This window comes from Hippocampus guttulatus, chromosome 14 (genome assembly GCF_054856545.1).
Source record: "Hippocampus guttulatus isolate MCC_2025c chromosome 14, RoL_Hgut_1.0, whole genome shotgun sequence".
In the NCBI taxonomy this organism is placed as follows: Eukaryota; Metazoa; Chordata; class Actinopteri; order Syngnathiformes; family Syngnathidae; genus Hippocampus; species Hippocampus guttulatus.
Window position 1 is genome coordinate 12,435,712 of NC_141274.1, and position 22,560 is coordinate 12,458,271.

General features: G+C 44.1%; 1 protein-coding gene across 2 annotated transcripts in view; it reads right to left on the reverse strand.

The window, feature by feature from the left end:
* Positions 1–17,450, reverse strand: part of gpc5c (glypican 5c) — an 84,761-nt gene extending 67,311 nt beyond the window's left edge. For both annotated transcript variants that reach the window (XM_086130065.1, XM_086130064.1), the window contains exons 1-2: positions 17,074–17,450; positions 6,977–7,138 (exon numbers count right to left, since the gene is read on the reverse strand). In XM_086130065.1, the coding sequence (XP_085986191.1) occupies positions 6,977–7,138; positions 17,074–17,254 (343 nt within the window). In that variant the 5' untranslated portion in view covers positions 17,255–17,450. The remainder of the gene's footprint in view (positions 1–6,976; positions 7,139–17,073) is intronic.
* Between the last annotated feature and the right edge of the window lie 5,110 nt (positions 17,451–22,560).

The window sequence follows — 22,560 nt, forward strand, 5'->3', positions numbered from 1 at the left end:
GCTGCAGCATGACTCAGTCGTCTGACGTCAGATGCAGATATGTTGCCCATGTTTGTGTAACCTGTAAAAGGTGCAGCCCAGCCAAAAAAATGCCTCCTTTGAGAACTGACAAATGAAATCACAAATGTATATCCCCCCCCCCCCCCCCCCCCAAAAGAACACAACCCCAGATTTTTATTTACTCGAGATGTTTCCTCAAGACAGGAAGTGAAATTTGGTGGAAGATGGCAAGAAGGTTGTGGATCATTTCTTACCTCGCTATCAGTATTATAGTAATCAAAACCCCCTCAAAGATAAACAACTGCATAGATGCCAGGGGCATATTCAGTGTCAGGGTACACTGCTGTAATGCAACGGGAGGAGGGACGGAGGTGCAGATTTGAGAGAGGATCATTGCTATCCGCTCTGGCCAGAGAGCGGAAACATGACCGAAGGCCGGCGAATGAGCAGATGAGAGAAGGACGCTGGGAGAGGAGACAGCGGGCTGAAGAGAAAGCCGGGGAGGGCATGGGAGGTGGGGGGGGGGGGGGGTCAAATTCCTAATACCATGAAGGGGTTATATTCTGAGGGCCAGCATGGGGATAGAATGCTGACAGACTGACAGACAGCACCCCTGGTCTGAGGCATTAGGAAGGCCAGGGGGTCTACAGTAACCCCTCATTTCTCTGTACTTTATCGGTGTGTAAATCACGGTGACGCTTCTGATACGGTGTTAAAGGGCAGCACGTGTCACACGCAATGACCGCCGCCATGTGCCGACAATATGCATATCAGGTATGACAACACACGGGGGCAATCCGAAAGATCCACTGCCGCTTTAGCCAAGGGCAAGCCTTTGTTCTACAAAATGGCACGGCGTAAAGAATTGATGCGGGCATTTGCGATAAACAGAGGGTCGTTAAGGTCAAATTTGCCTGCGGATACACAGAGGCAGAAGGGAAATACTCTGACTGGCAGATGATGAACGCAAAATAGAGGCGCAAATGCACGAGTGTGAAACGACTGCAAGGTGAAAGGGGATAGTCAAGAATGTTTGGAGCAGGTGTGGCTCAGTCACAAAGGGTCAATTATGTGTGGCTTGGCCACCAAAAAGAATCATCGAAAACTGAACGTCATGGGTTCGACTGATTGCAATGTACGAGGCCTTGTTTTGGTAAAGGAAAACCGCAGTCAGATTCGAAATGAAAAATAATACCAGGGCTTCATCGTGGCACAACAATGTGGCGTGGTCATAATCATCACTCGTACCTCACACAAACTATGTAAGGCCCCAAAGAGACAAATCTAAATGTTGTTTTCCCCCCTGTCTACGCTTTTCTCATGAATTGTACTTCCTCCTTTGCGACACAATGGAGGAGTGACTGGAGGCTGAGTGACAAAAGGCCCACCATGGGGACTCCTTAATGGCGTGCAAGGAGCCACCAAGTCGAGGAGGAAGACAGGGTGGGAGCAGAAGAGTGTCCGATATGGCCTGTAAAATGCAAAGTGAGTGCACTTGAATGGGTGTCGAACGGGTGGGTGACTGACCAAGTGAGCCAGAAGGGAAAAGACGGATGGAAACCAGCCAACGTCGGACTGAAAAGTCACCATGAGTTGCAACACAGATACAAGCTCCTCCTTCCCTCAGTGGATTCTCCTTACCGAGACCTCGGTTTGTTCAAGTCCAACATGAGTTCTCACAAGTTTTTGGCTTCTTTCGCAAACGAGTAAAGTTTGCTGTTGGAGCATTCCAACCAGAAGGGAACGATTATGTAGTCACACACGCAAAACTACTGCATATCTCAGAGCTTAACAAATGAGCCTCCTCCTTCTGTGTCAGACAGAACACAGAGGGAAGAGGCGGGGGTGGGGTGGGGGGGGGGGGGTGTATAGGCAATCTGGACCAGTCAGCAGCAATGGAGGAGAAATCCCAACAGCCCGACAAGCAGAGATCCGGTAATGTCCAACTCTCTATGACCCTAATTGAAGACCAATAAACACCTTCGGACTTCAAACTTGCGGTCTTGATGTGATAATTGCAAGAGTTTCAGAGCTTTGTTGATGTGAAATGCGTGTGCTGCGGTAAGAGGAAGAACAATGTGTCAAATTCGCAAGGCTGTGTAAGAAGATCTTTCCCGGAGAGAGAAGATGATGTTGGCTCACAATAAAAGTGGCACTTTTTTTTCCCCCCTTCACAGTTTGAATTGATTTTGGGAATGTCTGCAAAGAGTCTCCTCCACGCAGACCTCTCATTAATCTAGGCAATGAAAGTCAAATGAGAGGAGCTGAAGAACGATGAAAGGGACGGGGGAAAAAAAAAAAAGATATTAGCGGGGAGGAAGATGGCTGAAGATTGATGCATTTATGGCTTCGTTGTGTTGCGTGCATGCTTGGCAGACAACATGTGGGTCCCTTGCAGCATGCAGGCCAAGGAAGAACGCCGCTGGCACGATGCCCACTCTTGTTAAGAAGCCCATTGTTGACAGAGCAGTCCGTACTCGGAGTGGAACTCGGATGGACAAAAAAAAGAAGAGCAATGCGTTGAAAATACCTGTCGAAACAAAAAAATGTATTCTGTGCAACTGATGCCAACAAAAAAAAATGGCGGGGGGGAACAAAGTCGTCCCAGAAATGTTCGACTTTCAGGTGTCGTATCGGAGGAGCGGACGAAAGTCGGGGTATTCCTCAATGCTAGAATCGGGGGTGTCAAGTTTAACACCTGACCCTTCTCTTGCCCTATTGCGTTGAAAGCTATTCCCTCCCACTTTTTTACAGATTCTCTCAATCCGAGGAGCCTCGCCTTCTCATCTATTCTAACATTCTCTTTCGTGCTACAAGAAGATGGCAAAAGCTTGACCCGAGGCATATTTTGTTGTGGTACTAGCGGTTTTTGCCTTTGATGTTTGGTCCCGCTTCAATTTGTGTTTATTTGTTTGTTTTTCTCTTCCACTGGTGCCTTGGTTCAATTAGTGCTGTGACCACGCTCGTAAATCAAAATGCTTGCGTGTCCAATCATCTTTCCATATTGAAATGAATGGAAACGCCAATGATCCATTGCATAAAACCCAGTGACATTTTTGGGATCAGTTTTTTTTTTGTCACATCACAGTCATCAGACACAAACTAACTAATAATAATATTAGTCATTTATCGCAGAGGATAAAGAATATATGCCTGTGATTTTATGATGCTGTCTGTCTACATGTGTTGACGCACCATTGTATTTCTACGTATCATATGCGTGTGTGAAGGGGCGGGGGGGTGCTTTAGTTTTGCTTTGAAAGCCACACACCAAAGCGCCAAACATGTCTGTGTAGAAGAGGTTTGTCTCCTTCCCCTCTCTTCAGCCTGCTTCTGAGGGGGTTGTCACACATCTATATTAGGTGAGAGAAGCAGATGAAAAGCAGAGGTAATTAGCGACGGTTGACGTGTGACTTTATGACTCCACAAGTCTTTTAAGACTCCACCTCCTCGACTTCAGCCTTCCCCCACTTTGTGTCATGTCCACTCAGGAGACCATAGAGGCGTAGCTCCAACACAAACACGACTGGGACACGAGCACATTCACCCTGAGATACGCAATGTATTCGTTCCTCTATTAGGTCCATAAACACGTTTCCTCCCCGCCCTGAGTGATTAAATGAGACGTGTAGGGATGCATTCCGGATATCCTCCCTAATTTGAGCATGAGATCATTGTGCGGCGCACCGTCCTCCTGTGTCCAAGCATCAGCCTCTAGAGCAATAGCACGGCCGGTCAAAACATCTGCAAAGAAAAATATATGCAGACATTGACACAGAGAGCGCGTATGAGAGGGTGGGAAATGATGGCGAGACAGGAGGGACAAACTTCCAGGCAAATCAGGTACAACCAGCCTGTGGCTGGAATATATCTGGCCGGGTTGTAACGGGGCTTCTTCATGCTGCAACAACAAGGCACTCTAAAGCAGCCATGACAGCCCGGAGCTCTGCATACTGGCTGTCACGTTGTTTTTTTTTCTGCCCTCCCCTCCTGGCCCGTCTGCCTTTCCCTATCTGACGTGCGCATACTCACAGCAGAAAACGATGCACTGCTAAGCAGCCACGCCATTAGAGTGTCCAAAGAGAAAAAAAATGTTGGTGTTGACATGCTGTAGCTAGTGAACCAAATGCATGTCACGATTGAGACGGATAACCACTGAGTCGAATCCGCTCAAATTCTTCCATAGCCGCTCAAATTCTTCCATAGTGGGGTTTTCTTCCTCATGTCTTTGAACAATGGCCCAAAAGTTAAGAAGGCTGGAATGAACAAAACTAGTTGAATGCTGTATCTCCACAAATTAGTTTCCAGCAATTATCTTCGAGCATGTATAATGTGTTTAAAAACAAATCTTTGACTTCACTTTACAAGTTATTTGAGTGCAGTTTAGACAATGAATTTTACTGCATTTTGACCAGTGTCTTGAAAGAATATGACACTGAGAAACCTTTAAAGCAAGCTGGATCATTTGGAGAGGTGGATGGATGGAAAAATGGAGACTTTATTAATCCTGAGGGAGATTCCCACAGTTTCCACAGTGTAATATTTGCCATGTGCATGTCCAGAAAGAAAAAAAAATGAATCCTCAATTTGTCTTTAGCATTAGCATGTGCTAACCCAACACTGGAGATCTCTGGTTTGCTTCACCAAAAATTGTTGTTTTAGGCTAGCATGATGAACCTGTATAATGTCTTCAACAAGTAAACCAAAGTGTTTCAACCCGCATGAAGATCAATGAAAATGTGTCCAGGCTGTCAGATTACTCCGGTAGCGATTGTCTACGCTGGGTTGACAAGGCAAAGCCCATGATGGAAACTCTAAGCCTGCCTGGCTCACACTTTGCTTCGTGTTTGACACCTTTCCTCCATCACCAGAACATGACAGTTAAGTCATTTCTTCTCCTGAAAGTGGATGAGGAAGGCGTGTTTGTTTACATGAAGGGGATGGAGGAGACCAGAGGAGCTAGCCTGGGCGTGTCTGTGCATGTGTTTCAGGGAAGTTGAAAAGGATTTATAAAAAAAAAAAAAAAAAGCATGTGGTTATTGTTATAGTGGATTTTAAGGGGGTGCGGGGGGGTTGGAACTTAAAAACATGGAACCACCCGACAGGCATTTGTGATGAGCTGATATCAAGATTATAGGTTCTGTGTAGGGTTGAGCTTTCTGAATATGCTGTTGGGGAACAAAGACCCAAAGCATTTATAAATGTGCTGTGTGTTTGTAGGGTCGTGACATGACAACTCCCACTCATGACAAAGCACAGTAGGGCCTTTTGCACTGTCCAAACAAGGGCAAGCCAATGAAAACACACATTCAGGCAGCCATGCACAGCATTTCTCATCTCACCCCTCAGCGAGACTCGGAACAATATAAATCGCATGATATTAAAGAGGAAAAAACTGATTTCAGTTTTTCACAGAACCTTGTAGAAACTGCACTGTCATGGTATGTTACACGAGAGGCAATGAGGTCAACACTAACAGAGCAACAACCTAAGACTTTTCCACCTTTCTGAGTTTAGATGGTATCAGCTAAAATCAAATTGCTGTCCGTTCATATGTACACGAGTCATGTGCTACGTTCCACTTGAAGCACACACAGGCAGCAAAGACTGTCGTTCGAAGGCTTTGCAAGTGGATGACTCGTGATGTCATCTTTTTCATTCCGATTATCCCCCCCCCCCCGCTTGTATCTGTTGATAGCACATTGTTATTTTTCCATTTTGGCCTTTGTGTGAAGCACTCGATCTTCATTCAGCCAGACGGGCCCCAGACATGAGGTAAGACGTGAAGGAGCTTAATGATGATGAAAAGGGCAAATACCAGAAACACATTCAGACATTTTTGCATGTATTAGTGCGGCGAAGGCGGCCCGGTAGTCCAGTGGTTAGCACGTCGGCTTCACAGTGCAGAGGTTCCGGGTTCAATTCCAGCTCCGGCCTCCCTGTGTGGAGTTTGCATGTTCTCCCCGGGCCTGCGTGGGTTTTCTCCGGGTGCTCCGGTTTCCTCCCACGTTCCAAAAACATGCATGGCAGGCTAATTGAACACTCTAAATTGTCCCTAGGTGTGAGTGTGCGCGTGCATGGTTGTTCGTCTCTGTGTGCCCTGCGATTGGCTGGCAACTGGTTCAGGGTGTCCCCCGCCTACTGCCCGAAGATGGCTGGGATAGGCTCCAGCACCCCCCGCGACCCTAGTGAGGATGAAGCGGTTCGGAAAATGGATGGATGGATAGTGCGGCGAAACCGAGAAGAGGCCCGACCCCAGCGCTGCGTGACCTCCTCGAGAACGTGTTTGACGGCACTATAATTCCAACAAAGTGAAAAGTATTCATTTCCATGACTGCAATGTTAGTTTTGACAAATTCCATTCTGTTTTTCCCATAGTTGTGAGCAACATAAGTGGCATCCGCTCATTCATCATGGGGTAAAACATGGCCTGTGTCTAAGCAGTCTATTGTCTTCTCAGCGTAATTGTAAGCTTTCGATAATACTCGAACTATAACACACAGAATTCAAAAATATAAATGCGTCTCTCGAACAGTGTGGGATTGCGCTGCTTTTAGGGAGGAAATGTCCAAATTGAGACCGCACTGCTATCGTGCTGTGGTCAGATGGGCACTGAGAAAAAAAAATGTTCCTGAGGATCTTGGACGAAAAAAAATGTAAACGTTGATGCAGCCGAGGAAAGCAGACTCATCGATGCGTCAGCTAATCAAAATTGAAAGCTTTTCCTTCCTCTAAATCATTTTAAGTAAGAGTTCAGCAATAGGAAAAAAAAACAAAAAAACAGGTAGTGCGCTAAGATCAAAAGACTTTCAATGAGGAGGCCAGAATTTGAGCAGAACATCAATCAAGCACCAGAAGCAAGAAGAGAATGTACTTGATAAATCATGACGAGCTCACCAAACATGTACTTCAAAACCATGTCCACTTAAATCCATCCAGGACAACCCAAAGCCAGATTTGTAGTCTTTGTACTTACCCTGGAAGGCATCCGAGTGGCGAGCGATCAGGTGCTTCAGCTCATAACTGTATAAGTAAATGTTGTGGAGGGTTTCTCTCCTCACTGCGAACTGGTAGCTTTCCTCCATCTTGCGGGTGCAGCAAGATGGACCTTGGTGCTTGCAGACCAAGAGATCCACATCTGGGAGAGAAAAGAAGACAACGACATCTGTAACTCGCCACTCGGTTCAGCAGTTTTCCTGCTCCGTGTTACAAACTGCAAACAAATAATTCGGGGCTTTACTTTGAATTGAGGTTGGGGTCATTGATCCAGTAGGAAATTCCAGACTCGTAGCACGTATTCATTTAGAAGTAGCTAGTGGATTTTTGCATCCCATTTGCAACCATAGTTCATTTTAATTTTTAGGCTCACTGAAGCTTACAAGAACTGCGTTTTCCTTGTGGTGTATTCCACAAGTAAAAATGAGATGGACACGAAGACCCTGACAGCCAGATCCTGTAGGATCTTGATCATAGGTGTCAAAGTCAAGGCCCGGGGGCCAGATCTGGCCCGCCACATCATTTTATGTGGCCCGCGAAAGCAAATCAAGCATGTCAAGTTCCATGATGCTCGCTAAAGTCTGAACCAAAAATTACAAATTGTCATATGTAACCCACAATAACAGTCATTATTCTTGATTTCTGATTTTAAAACTAGTCATCCGTCAATTTGTTGTGCGCCGTGTATGTAATATGTGGAGGTGATTAAACATTTATCTAGATCTAAAAAAAGCTTTTGACACAATAGATCACAGTATATTATTGAAAAAACTAGAAAGATATGGCATTAGAGGTGTAGCTTATAAATGGATAAAAAGTTATTTAGAAAACAGATATCAGTACGTGCAACTCAACAATAAAAAAACGAATCAACTGAAAATCACTCACGGAGTTCCTCAGGGGTCAGTGCTTGGTCCAAAACTATTCATCTTATATATAAATGATATCTGCAAGGTCTCAAAACAATTTAAATGTGTCCTATTTGCTGATGATACAACTTTCTACTGTTCTGGAATAAATCTGAAACAGCTCCTGACAACCGTAGAAAACGAATTAAACAAATTAAAAAACTGGTTCGACAGAAATAAATTGTCACTTAACCTGAAAAAATCGAAGTTAATTGTTTTTGGCACAAGACCAATCAAACACCAAGCTAAAATTATGGTAAACTCAATTGAGATAGAAAGAGCGTATGAAACCAAGTTTCTCGGATTAGTAATAGACTCAAAACTATGTTGGAAGCCACATATCGATAACGTAAAAAGAAAAATAGCCAAAACCGTAGGGAGTGCTAAATAAGAGATCTTTGTACACATTATACACTTCATTATTATTACCATATATGACCTACTGTGTGGAAATATGGGGAAATGCCTGCAAAACAAACACACTCCCTATTCTCAACCTACAAAAAAAAGCAATTCAAATTATTAATAGATCAAAATATACGGAACCCACAAATCCACTATTTATCAAATTAAATACGATGGAATTTTATGACCTGGTTGACTTTAAAACCGCCCAATTAATGTACAAAGCACACAATAACCTGCTCTGCCAAAACATTCAGAAGTTTTTCGAAATTCGAGAAAGCAGCTATGATTTAAGAGGTACCAACTTATTCAAAAAACTCAAAACAAGAACAAACATCAAGCAAAGAAGTGTATCTATCAAAGGTGTTAATCTGTGGAATAATCTCGAAACGGACCTGAAAATGAGTAAATCGCTTGCTGAGTTCAAAAACAAATTCAAAAAAATAGTACAAACAACCTACATCAATCAGAGTTAAAATGATAAATTCAAAACATTAAATATAATGATAAATCAGAACTAAGTTGATAAATAGAGAAAGGTATATAAATATCCATTATGAATACAAGAGAAAATTGACACAAGAGTGTCAGGGTGTGGAAGTCAAGTCACGTGGGAAGTATATAATCCCGATACAAACCAAAAGTTGTAAAAATATCACGGTTAAGGGTAAAGTATGAGCCTTAATGGAGACTTCTTTCTTCTTACTTTTTTCTTTTCTGATTGATATAAAAATGATTTATTAGATATAATCACATAACGGGGTAGGACTAGATAAGTTTTTTACTTCTTCCTACTCCCTTGAACATAACTGTGTTGAATGAAGATTGATTTCTTTCTTTTTACTTTTTTTTATCTACCTTATTTTCTGTCAAATTATTACTGTATATATGTTTTATGTTCAATAAACAAACAAACAACAACAAACATTTATATGGTTTCCGCAAAATTCATACGGCCCTCCGCGGGAAACCGTAACTACAATGTGGCCCGGGACAAAAATGAGTTTGACACCCCTGATCTTGATGATATGGGGGCCCAACATGGCACAGTCAACAAGGCAGTATGAAAGATTGGTCCAAGCCTCAAAAACTCGTATTGTATCTAAAAGGATGACGCTAGAGTTGACGTTACAAGGCAATAGGTTTGAAAAAGACCAGCTGACACTTGCCGCCGCTAATAATAAACCTCTATGAACAGGAGTCCAAATCCGACGTAGTCCTGTCGCTTCCGGGGGACTACAGATTTATGTATATCTCATATGATTGTCCAGTGTGGAGCCCGAGTATGCGCGTGTTTGTATAGCGGCCTGAGTATGCACACAGATAAACAGCCCATAACTCTGTTGGGAGACACAAGAGGCACTAAGGGAGGGTGAGAAAGTCGACCAAGTATTCGAACGACATTTCCTGCTATAAATACTTTCTCTGCCGAATACAGAAAACATCTTCAGCTTGTTGTTGTGAAATGCAGTCACAATTTACATTTGTCAAAACGTGCATTTCATGTGCTTGACCAGAACAAACGGGCATGAGGGACACAAAACATAATCAGCTTTTAAATGAGCCAGACAATGCCCGTTATGGCATGACTCCCAACAACCTTACAAAGGCAATGACCTAACGATGATCCAATAAACAGCTCCATCAGAGCAATCACATCAGCTCCAAACGAGGCCAGCGTCACCCGTTTCACACCATCATAAACACGGCCATGACATCATTTAAAGCGGTCACGATGCGCTCGGATCTATTCAAACAGTCTTTTTCCCCACTTGTTTCCCTGCCCAAACCGTTTTGCGCTTGGAGAGCCCCGTCGTGCGGTAGCCTCGATATGATAACTCGCGCTAAAGGGGGAAGGGCTGGAAGGCAGGTGTTGTAACAAGAGCCTAAAGTATGGCCTTAGGACAGACCGCAAGACCAGTGCCTCAGCGACCAAATCCCTCCATGAAACACAATCGGGTTGCATTCTCAATCCCTTTTTCCCTTTCTGCCCCCTCTCTCCCATTTGCCTGGCACATCCTCGCGAGGCTTGGGTGTCTCTTAATTACTTGCCGAGGCTCCATTTGTTCCCATCTCAGAGCCAGACGAGTCGAGCAATAACCGGATCTTCTGCCCCATTCCAACTCATTAACTCATCCCGTTCTTTAATGTTGACGTTGTCCATATTTTGAACTTTGTGCAGCACGGTGCGCGATAACTCGGTCTTGTGATTGAAACGCGACTCACGTCACCTCTTCGTATAGCTCACAGGCGCTGTGAAGTGAATTCGAATACATCATCGTTCCAATTTGGCTTCTTTGTCGTGCGTCAAATTTAGAAGGCGCTGATTTTCACATGACGGGACACAAAGTTGTAGTGGGACAACATATTGATGATAGCTTGGACTGCAGTTTTTTTTTCTTGACAATCAATACGCTGATGACACATCGTGATATCTCTGTCAGGTCAATGACACCGTAACCAATTCCTGACCGACGGTGAACCTGATGCCACAACGCAATGAGTAAATATCATTTACTGCTTCTTTCGAGTCATGCGCGTGATGAGCTCATTGTGGGTGATCTCGCTCTCCTTTTCCTCGGCGTTTGCGTATTATCTCTCTGATATGAAATGAATATGCAGGAGACCCTGAGTGTAATCCAGGCCGACCTCAGTGTCCCTTGCGAGTGGCTGGATGAAGTAAGTGATACGCAGAAAGACTTTTGGCTCTTAAAGCCATCACGGCGGTCAGGACTGTCCGACCGTGTCACAAATATACCTGCTCACTTTTTTTTGGGGGGGGGGGGGTCATTAGCGGCCACGCCGCGTGTGTTTGCAGTCGTTTAGCAACCGCTGAGTCTTTTGATTTTGTGAGCGGGTGGGAACTAAAATATTCTTCAAACACGGGGCCGCTCGAAGGTCTACCAGTACGTTTGGAGAGTCACAGCGCTCTCCAAAGTTCAGTCTGATGGCTACTGTGCAGCTTTGGCAGGAGTTCCGCGGCAATTCGGTTCGTCAAATTCAAAAAGCAGATCAGCTGTAATTTATCTGGCAGTTTGGCGGGGTTATCGCATCTGATTAAAGGCCTCAGCAATCAACTGACCATTGGTTTGGATTTCTGCTACGTCTCAAAAGTGAATGGGGTGTCTAGAGGTGGCTCGTGAAATCAATGTGTGCCATATGGATTACTTAATTTGGAAACAAAAAAAAAGTGATCTCATCGTTCGTCTTTGCACAACTGCTCAAGCAAGGTCCAACTGCTTAAGGAGCGCATTGTTCCCAAAATGTAAATTAATGACTGAGCTCGCATTCCCAGAGGTGATTTCATTGGAGCTATTTCAACAAATCATCTCTGCAGACTTGTGTACTGTACACGGGCTTGGTAAAATAAACAATATTATGACGACTGTGATTTATGAGGAGCTCCAAAGCAGATTGAAAAGAAAAGAAAATAATTCAATAGAATTCATTTCTAAAAACAAGGGCCTGTTTAGCTTTTGCTTTTTTGTCATGTGTGTGTGTTTTGGGGGGGGCTTGACAGACGCAAGTGTAGTCTGCAGCTTCTTTGTAATTAGTGGCCACTGAATTTATTCTGCCTGGCTGAACCGTTGACACAGTTCACCCCTAAAACTCAACTCTGAATCCTAATTCCCTTTAATCGTCCTCAGGTGACAAATACCTCTGGAGTAATTTACCATATTAAATCAACGGCTCAGGGGTCTTGGCTTGTTAGAAACAATCCCTTCAGTGACAGCTCAGTGCCCTTCGATGCACAAGTCACAACTATAATTGCCACGCGTGCTCACATGCCATGTGCGATACATCGTGTCACAGTAGCTGAGCGGAATACTGCTGAGAGGGCAGTTTTTTCAAGCAATTAAATTTTAAAAAATTAAATAAACGACACGCCGGCCACAGCTCTTTAATACGGTTACACACAGATCAAGAAGGGGGTTACGGTTTCCTGACACTGTTATTTTGATATTTTACATGAGAACAAGAAAAACATTGTAAGAAAACAAGCAATTAAAAGGTTCTTCGGCCTCGGGAAACTGGTTCCCTTTTAACTTGTCTGATCCAGTAAGCATACAGGATCCGCATGCTTTTACAGATGGGCGGGGCTTGGGGTGGACCGTGCCAAATGCAAACACACCTCAAAAGGAGTCTTTGCAGCATACCTGCATTTTTGGACAAGGATAAAAGCTGTGGCGTTTGGCGTTTCGAGACCTGTCAGGGTCTGGCTCATGGTACAAAGACGAGGGGTCGGACAGAGAGCGCTAAGAAGGCGAAGCGCAAGGCTGACGGGCCGATAGCTACGGACACGATTAGATCAGAGGTGCCGAGACGCTGGCAAAGAATGTAGTTGAACTCTGAACAAGAGTTCTTGAAGACGCAGCTTTTTGTGAAGCTCCAGGGCCAGAGAATTGCACAGTTCGCCACGTGAACACAATCCAACGATACACGTGATTGCCAATGACTGAAATCCAACAAGGGATGTCAAAGAGACTCGGGCATGGGAATCAACTTCGGAGTGGCGCGACGCGGGTAAGGCCGGGGCGATGGACAAAGAACCTCCGAGGCGATTGCGGAGTTGGCGCTTTGCTACTCGCTCTCGATTCCCATGACGAGCTCGCCCTGCTGGGATTGTGGTATTTGACTGAAGTAGGAAGTTGGGAAAACACAGATGCGCAACAATTTTTGCCTATGTGGAGGCGGATGTGTCCCCCATGTGTTTGCCTTCTCAGCAAGAAAGGCCAAGTTAAAAGGGGAATCCAAAGACAGAATCGACGGCCAATCAAAGGCCACGCTGAGCTTCGAGGGCTCGCCAAAACTTTTGATGGTCTAACTGGTTAAGGATGTGGCGACATGTGATATAACACACAGAGCTTCCATTCCCCTGCGAGTAACGCATGACCCGATCGCTTTGAATTTAGGATGCACTGCGCAGTGTTTCTTCACCCCTGAACGACGGTATACATTTGCCAACGGCAGTCAGGGAAAGAATTTTAAAAAGAAAAGTGCATGTTTTTACATAATCAGATAAGCCATGCGCTAAGAGGGGTGTTTGAAATGAGCTATAAAATATGTGGACGGTGTCTGAGGAGGTTCCCTAAGAAGTCTGAGCAGTGACACTGAGGCTTTATGACCTAATCTCACGATGTGATGTTTGGCTGCGTATCACGACATCGAGGCAGCACACAGGAACACCCTTGAAAAATCTCCGCGTCAGCAATTCACGTCAGCGATCGTCTTTGCCCCCCCCCCCCCGCTGATCTTTTGAGTTTGATTAGGACACGAAATGTGACGCTGCTGCTTTTGGGGTCGTGTAAGGATTTAAACATTCTGTGAACAAACACAACACAAAATGTACACCCCCCCCCCCCCAGTGGATTTTTTTTTTTTTTTTAACATGACCATTTCCAGTTAGCAGTGTCTGATGTTCCCCATTGCCACATTCCACCTGGCACGTTTGATGAGAAATCTGTTTCGCCGCACCGCAATGAAACGCAGCACTGTATCCTGACACAAACGTCACACTGTGAAAGGAGCTGAAGGTTTGCCACTTCAAATTTCAACCCTTGCTTTTGTTGGCATTTGATCTGTAAAAGTGACGCGGTGTAGCGCAACCTCCGTACACACAAACACACGCACGCACACACACACACACACACACAGCAAATCTCCCACTCAAACATCCCCACCGCTGTTAACCACTTTGAAGACATGATCGGGCCTGACCCAAAACAACCTACTCTAAAGGCGAGTGTAAATAAAAAGCAAAATAAGAAGCCCAAAACGTTCACATAAAAAACAGTGCGGTGTTTGATCAGCTGGGAACTCAGGAGGCGATAACAGAAACCTTAGAAGCCTAAAAACATCTGAATTTATAGGTAGGTTTCTTTTGTGCTATCACGATGAGGGTCGAGGAGGGTCATCGGTAGTGTAGGGGTTCACATACAAGACAAAAGCTTTGCGGCAGCGAAGCTTCTTACTTTATTTCGGCGGTCGAATGAAAACACATGAATATAATACAAGAGATCAACATTGCATCCAGATCGGGTCGAAAACTGATGGCAGATCAATTTTAAGAGCTGAAAAGAATGAACCCTACTCAACTATGAGCGAAACCAGCAGCGGACTTCGCAAACAAAAGCAGAGAGGCAACAGCAGACACCAGAAGTTGCAAACCACTAATGTGCATGACGAATAGGAAGGCCGGGCTGGAATTTGTTAAACAGTACAAAGATGAGCCTCAAATATTCAAGACATAAGAAAAAAAAAAAAGAGTTTGTGTTCTGTTTTTGGTTGTTTCCCCAACAAACAAACCGCCTCCCTGAAATGTCCGGTGCACCGATATTGGATTCATTTCAAATTCACATAGAATTCCAGAAAGCAGCTGCAGTGAGAGACTGTCGCATTCCCATTTACCTAACAAAAAATGCATCACAAATACATCGCACGCTGCTTTAGCTTGTCATGCTAAGATCAATCCCGACTGCCGGCATCCCCCCGAAGACCAAGGTCCTTCTGTCGTCCGTCTGTGAGCGCGCAACCCGCCACTACTGCTTATAAATGAAAAGGTCGTCCTCTGGTTGCTCATGGTGACAACAAAACAGCTGAACAAACCAATATCATATGGTTCGGTTGCGCTTTCCCGCTCGGCTATCCGTTGCTCCGCTCTGATGTCGAGCTTCCTAGCCAGGAAGGGTGGGATGTTTGGCCAGCCAGCTTCACTTCCAAATGGCACATTTAAAGGGTAAAACTGCTCAGCATCAACATGAATGCAAAGCTGGTAGCCGTGGCCCCCACGTCAATGGAACATGTGTTAAGAGCTCTGACAACGCTAACCCCCGAGAGAAACTCAGCATAGTTGAACCAAAGCCTGAACTCTCTCCAAATGTGTTTTACCTCCAAAATGTTCTTGGAATTGATGGTTATCCTCATAAAACGACTGTTCCCTTTTGGTGAAGAAGGAAAAACACATACCACGATGTGAAAAGACATTCATACGTAATCCGGAAAGGGAAAATCAGATGCCAGAAGGAGATCGTTTCTTTAAGATGCATCGTCAGAACTGAACTCATTTTCTATGCAACAAAGTAAAATTCTGAAACTTGCTCTATCGTCAATTATTTGACGTGAAATCATGTTTGTAAGCGCAACCTCAAAATGTGAACATCCCAACTACTGTAGTAAGTGCAGTGGTCCACTGAATAACCCGACTACCGAGTTTCGAGATGAGGGTCATCAGTCCATTTTTTTTTTTGCCGACTTGCCAGGTTTACTGTCAAACTAAACATAAAATAAAAAGAATTACACCAACACGTGTAGAAAGATAATACGCAACAATACTCGAGGCATATATTCTTTATCCTCCTAGAAAAAAAATTATGAGTTTTACAGCATCTGAAAGATTCTCTTACATTAGTAGCAGACATCGAACTTTTATTCTTCTGATTGTGCCTGCATGACTATTATACTGCCCCCGATGGTGAAACTAGACACACCAAAAAGAGAAGCACAGCTTATTATCAAGCCCTTTTTTGGGGGGTTGGGATGCTTTAATGGAATTGCTATTCATTACAATGAGGAAAGATTAATTGAGATATTTGATGGCGGGCGCTGCTGGAGTTGATCCCAGCTGACCCCATGCGAAAGGCAGAATACACCCTGGAATGGTGTGTATTCACAGAGCACAAACCAGTGAGTCACAGAGCACAAACCAAGACAAACAACCACTTGCACTTGCATTCACACCTTCACTGCCTGTACACAAAGTTCCACCATTTGTCACCCATATCGGACTTTAAAAAAAAAAAAGATGAATTGTCATTGTTTTTATCTCATTTTAAATTGTAAATACAATTCAGTGTTACAAGATATCATACTAGTTTTAACAAATAAATGAGGTGAATGTTACAAAATGGGTTTTCTCTCTTCATTTTTTTAATCTTTAAAATGGGTTTTATGAGGGAGGTAAAAGGAGTTTTGATGAAAAATGTTCAGTATTTTACTTTAAATTGTAAATATATACAGTATGAATGTTACAATATATAACACGATTAAAAAATATGTTGAATGTTACAACACATTTTTTTCAGTTTGAAAATTTTAATAGCTAGCTAAATTATATTTTTATGTTATGTAAAAGAAGCTCAAAGAACGTATTTTCTTTTTATGTGTAAATTGTGAATCCATGCGAACGTTCCGTAAAACAAGATGACACTTTTTTTTAACATGTATGAATGTTACTGGACATCACGCATTGAAAAAAATGTGCTGCATTGACTCAATTTTATTTTGTCGAGAGGTTGCATAAAATAAAATCAGCTGAATCCAAAACATACATGTTTATGTAGGCTATAAACATACCTAAAACATGTATTTGATTATTTTGTTTAGTGCAACCACTTCACAAAAAGTGAGTACATTCAACCAACATTTTTTTCAGTGCACGTTTTCGTTCTTTCACACACTTTCATTGATATCACCAATAACATCAGCAGAAACAGACAGACAGATAGATAGATAAATAAATAAATGTTTTTCAAGCATTCGTTGTCACATGCTTCATCAACAAGGTGGAGAAAAAAAGCTATTTGTAATTGATGTCAACAAAATCCAAATTCAAGCACATTTAAGCACCTTCAGTCATAAGTATGAACCGTGTGGCTATATACTTGCCACTTGTGTTTCGTGGTTTTCCAAATGGCCAAAGAGCAACTCAGCCTTTCTCAGCAAAGTTTACTGCAGAGGAGCGCGGGGGGGCGAGGGGGTGTCTCACCTGTGCCAGGTGTCTCCGGGACTCGATGCAGGGGGCCCACCTGCCTCACCTGGAAGGCGGCCCTCACCTCATGACAGCTGTACGCGGCCACCTGGAGCGCGCTCGCCGCCAATAAGAGCGCCAGCAAAATCCCCCAAACTCCGCGGGAGTTCACGCGTGGGCATATTCCTGCACGGGACATTGCCGCATGTCACACCGGACCGGAAAAGCCTGCTGGATGGATGCAGCGCCTTCGGGTGAAGTGCGCGCGCGTGTATGTGTTTGTGGAGTCCAGAAAATAAGCGACGAGTTTTTCAACATCTGATCCAGACTGATGTTTTGTTCACATTATTGGTCGAGAGAGGTGTGCTGTCTGCGCCGTGACACGGGAGGAGTGCTGCTGGGTACGTGTCTGTGTCTCTCCACGCCGGGGGCGCGCACGCCCCCCCCCCCCCTCCTCTGTACCCCCGCCTCGAGCTACCCCCTAATAAAACTCACTCACCCTTTTTGTGTGCGTATCGTTCATGCGCGTCAGCGTTCAACAAACGAATCAACTATTTTAGATGATGCGATACGCAGGTGGCCTTTCTTGTTCATTTACTTTCGATTTAATTAAACACGTCGTCATGAATCACGTATGAGTCGGATGACATGATTCATCCAGGATGTAGGATGCGAGTTTGTTTGTTATCGAGTTGGGTGACTGCCGCGTGTCATTTATGATCCTTGCTCGCGTCCATCAAGCTTCGTAAAACAGCGAGTTCGAATGGATTGAGTTTGCTTCCACCTACTGGTGAAAACTGTTCAACCCTTTGCAACGGATATGACATTGAGCCACCAAGGTACCACAAAATAGTTGGAAAAAAATGAGGGTAAACCTCCAGAACAAGTTTTCCCAAAAACGAGAGTTAGCTGCCTCTATAATAATAATAATCATAATAATAATAAAAGTAAAAAATTTTGGAGAAAAAAAAAAACCTTCAAAAAGGTAGATTCCCTCGTGTCGAATTGTGCATATGCGGAAGGCCAGTGCCCATACGTTTGTGTCTTGACATAAAAGGTTGATTTGTTCTGTAAACTGAAAACACGGACATTCCATTCAACCACCCGCAGCACCCGGATTTATAAACATTAATTTCAATTATGTTTATAAATTCACACACACGCACACACTTTTTTCCAATATTTTTTACTTAGCAGGGTTTTTTTCCAAGATTTGTTGTCCCCATTTCTACACTTTGTTTCCATGGAAAACGCATACTAAATATTTCTCAGCGTTTTATAAACAATTTGGGAGGAGGGGCTATAAAAACAACAACAACGACTACTACAAATTAATCAATAAAAATGAGGGTCCACCAGTTTCCCATCCGTTACAGCTGATATGACCGTGGTGGATTTGGTATCAGTCGCTAGAGGGAGACAAAGTCTAAGATGACAACACCGACGATCCTGTCAGTCATGGGCCATGAGAAAGTCGGTGGGCAAGACAAAGGCTGTTTACATCGCGCATTTCACATACAAGGAAATTGAATGCGATTCACACAATTAAAAGTACAACATTTAAAAGCATTTACAAAAAAAAAATTGTTATAGAGATGAAAAAGTAAAGAAAGTAGAGTGGCTCAATAAAATTGCAAACAGAGCATACAGTGCAAGAAATGGGTTGATATTCCATGAGTATTTCTTTCATGTAAGAAGGTAGAGCAAGGAGGTAGCATGATTTCCCCACGTATTTTGGAGGAAACCAAGGTTGAGCTTTTTTTGGCCATAATTCCATTAAGTGTGTTTAGCGCAAACATAACACGATTCATCACCTCAAGAGCACCCCAGGGTGGTGGCAGTATTATGCCTTGAGGCTGTTTATCTTTTTTTCTTATGTTTATAAATTATTTTCTCAGCCCAACTTTAGTTTTGGGAGACCAAAAAAAAAAAATCCTGGGCCTCTTTTCTGCTCTGATTATGCATCTCATGTCTTCAAATACTGTCTTTAGACCTGACTTTAGCCCATCAGTTCTGGCCGGCTAAACTGGAGATTTAAGGGGCTTACATAGGGTTAAACCCTCAAGATTGAAGCCTTCCATCGACTGTTCGAGAGATTACGCTTTGCAGCCTCCCATTTTCGCCTCTGCGTTTGGGCGGATGTGCGGAGGGGCGGTGGTGGTCAGAGGCAAGCCTCGTCTTGATGCCTCTGGTGGGCGGAAGCGGTGATGATTTAGTGTCAAGAAGCGTGATTAACTTGAACATTAACCCACGCTGTACAGATGGAGGATCAAGCAGTCGAGGAAAAACACTTGCTTGTCAACGGAATGGCCCTCGGTAGGCCACAGATGTGCAGTTGTAAACGGTCAGATCTGGAAAGCACTGGTGAAAGAGTTTATTGTGAAAGGTCATTATCAAAAGGTTTTAATTAGTCTACTTAGTTTAGTTTACTTAGTGTACATGCCTATGTGTAATCACATGCGAGAGTATGGGCAAACAATTACAGATCTAGCAAAGCTTTAAATCTGATGTTTTTACGTGAGGTGCATTCCAAAAGCATGCTTGTTTAGACAGTAAATGTATCTGCAGGTGTGAATGTGAGGATACTATGTGCCCTCTGATTGGCTGGCAATTTTGCCGATCATCCAAAATTGGCTGGGATGAACACAAAGGGGATACCTAGAGGTTTAAAAAAATAGATGCATGAATGACTTGCGGTTTTCCCCATTTTCAAGCCAAAAAAAAACCCCCATCTCTCTTTCTCACAGAATCAACATACAAGGACATAGTTACAATGCACACATACATACCTGTACATGCAAAACAAGGCTCAATGGAAGATTGACATGCTGCTCTTGGTTCACCATATAGGCCAAGATAATTTGCCACGGGGGGGGGGGGGGGGGGGATCAACACCATAGCTCCTGTTTTCTTCCCGAATGTATGAGTGAAAAAAAAACCCACTTTAGCCATACAGCCTCAGACAAACAGATAAAACAAAAATATCTTACGTCTGTGCCGTTTTGAAATGCTATAAGATGACATTCTCCCAAATTCTGCAACATATTGCAGGAAGTAATATTCGAGCACTCTGCGCTGTACTTAAGATTATGAACTTGCAAGCAGTTATGAAACATGGAGTGGTCAAAAGGTGATGCGCATTAATAGGCAGAGAGGGAAGCGTATGCTCCATTTCTCTTTGGCTGGGGATGTGAGTGGTGGAAGTAAGCCCATGCTGCATCTTTCATGAGCGTCTGACATGTTCAGTGCCACAGTCGCACCATCTGTCCTGCCCTCCTCACCTGTTCTGGAAATGCAAGCAAGCCTCTCGGGCGCCGTCAAGGGTCACAAATCCACCACCACCAAGTCGAAGAGGAAAACACCCCAATGCCAATCATTTAAAGCACGCGCCTAATAAAACATTCAAAAGTTGAGCCTGTGGCGTATATTCCACTGGCTGTATCTATGGTGATGACTAATTGATTGCTTTAATGGCTTTTATGGGCTTTTCATTAGCCTGTAACAGCAACGGATCGATCAACGCAACATCATTTTAAGCGTGAGTGAACTTAACACGAGGCGCCCGCTGCAGGGCGCATTAGTCCGTACAAGAGAACTGACATTAACGTCAGTGTGTTCTATTAGGTGGTGAAAAGACAACACGGGATAGCTTGCAGGCATATAAAAAAAAAAAAAAAGGATGCTGGGTGAGCTGATATCTGCAATGGGAACTGGGATGTGATGTCAGATGTACAAAATGTGAGAGGATTTCTCTTTCAGATCGTTCCTGATGGGTTTTATTATGCATTTCCCAGTTGTATCAACAACTGTGACACGCTTTTGTTGAAATACTACAAGGATAGAGCACGACTGGCTAATTTAACCGGATCATAAACTCAAATGGGTAGGGGTGGAAGGGTTCAAAAAAATCCACTGTTCGGTACATGCTGACACTGTGGATTGAGGAGAGTCTTTTTGGCGTAACATTCTTTGGCGACATGTATTGTGCTCGTTTTTTGTTTGTTTTTTTGCGAATTCCCTGGCAGCATGTTTACAAGCTACAGCAGCCCTGTTTTTTATTGAGTGAAGAACTTTTGCCACTTGTCTACTACACAGAAAAACCACAAGAAGCTTCATGCTAAATGCATCCCGGAGGAGATATGGAGAGGGAAGAGAGCCGGCACTAAAATGTAGTAAAGTGAATTAAGGGAGACGACTAAATTGGACAGGGGAATTGAACCAATCATTCAGTACTGTATGTCTGTTTCTCGCTATTGACTGTGGGAAAAAACTACAGTTTCTTTTCAAACTCATCTTGTAAACAACGTGAACGACATCATGCACCCTATGATGGCGAAATTACAATTTCAACACCTGGCGCCCTTATGGTCGTCAAATTTGCTCCGTCTCAGATAGTAGAGCAGCGGTCCCCAACCTTTTTTGCCCCCCGGACCGAGTTAATGTCCGACAATATTTTCAGGGACAGGCCTTTAAGGTGTGACCTGCATGAAAACTCTGGTATTTCCCAGAGATGTTTGTTTTTTTTACTCATTTTGCAAGCTCCCGGGTGAGCATGACTGAAGATATATACACACACAAATAAATACTGTAGGCGGATGTAAGAGAATCCGGTAATTATTCAAAATAAAACATCTTTCAGAGTCCGAAATAAATGTAACGGAAGTCATGCAAGTTATTTATTCTTTCTGTTAGGACCGGTCCCAAATGACAGACGGATCGATGCCGGTCCGCGGACTACTCTTTTTGAGAATCACGCCATGAATGCGAAGTGTGTGTGCGCGAGTTAATTGGTTGCAGGTTCTGGCGGTCGGCAGGAGAACGAGGTGCAGATCAAACGTAGGAGCCCCCATGTTCTCGGAGGTAGGCATGTCGTGTGAGGCATGTCCCGCGATACTCCGTGCTGCTCTGCAATGTTCGCCGCCCGCTAACCCGTCATACAGGGAAGTCGCTAAGCGACGCGTCGTCGGAGGAAGGACATGTGGTGTTGTGTTCAATCTATGTGACCAAGTACTCACCCTGCTGTGCTGTGTTGTTCTCCCCCGCAACGCAGCGACCACACGGAGGGGCTGGGACGGAGTACAGAAGAAGAGGGCCGAGGAACTCATGGACTTGACTATTTGAGATGAAGCCAGAGATGCGCTGCCATTCGAGCCCGAATGTCTTCAGCGCTTGTCGTGAACTTACAATACCTTGATTGTCCATTAGGTGGTCTATAATATAGTTCAGGTGTGTCCAAAGTCGGTCCTCAAGGGCCGCTGTCCTGCCTGTTTTCCAGCTCTCCCAGGAGCAACACACCTGATTCAAATAATCAGGATTGTTCTGATGCTGCTTCAGAGCTGGCTGGTGAGCTGATCATCTGAATCAGGTGTGTTGCAGCCCAGAGAGATGGAAACAGGCAGGACAGTGGCCCTCCAGGACCGGAGCTGGACATGCCTGATTTCGTTAGATTCCCACCTGGCGGGATTTCAGTAGCCCTCCGTATGACCTTCGGGTTTTGAGCTTTGG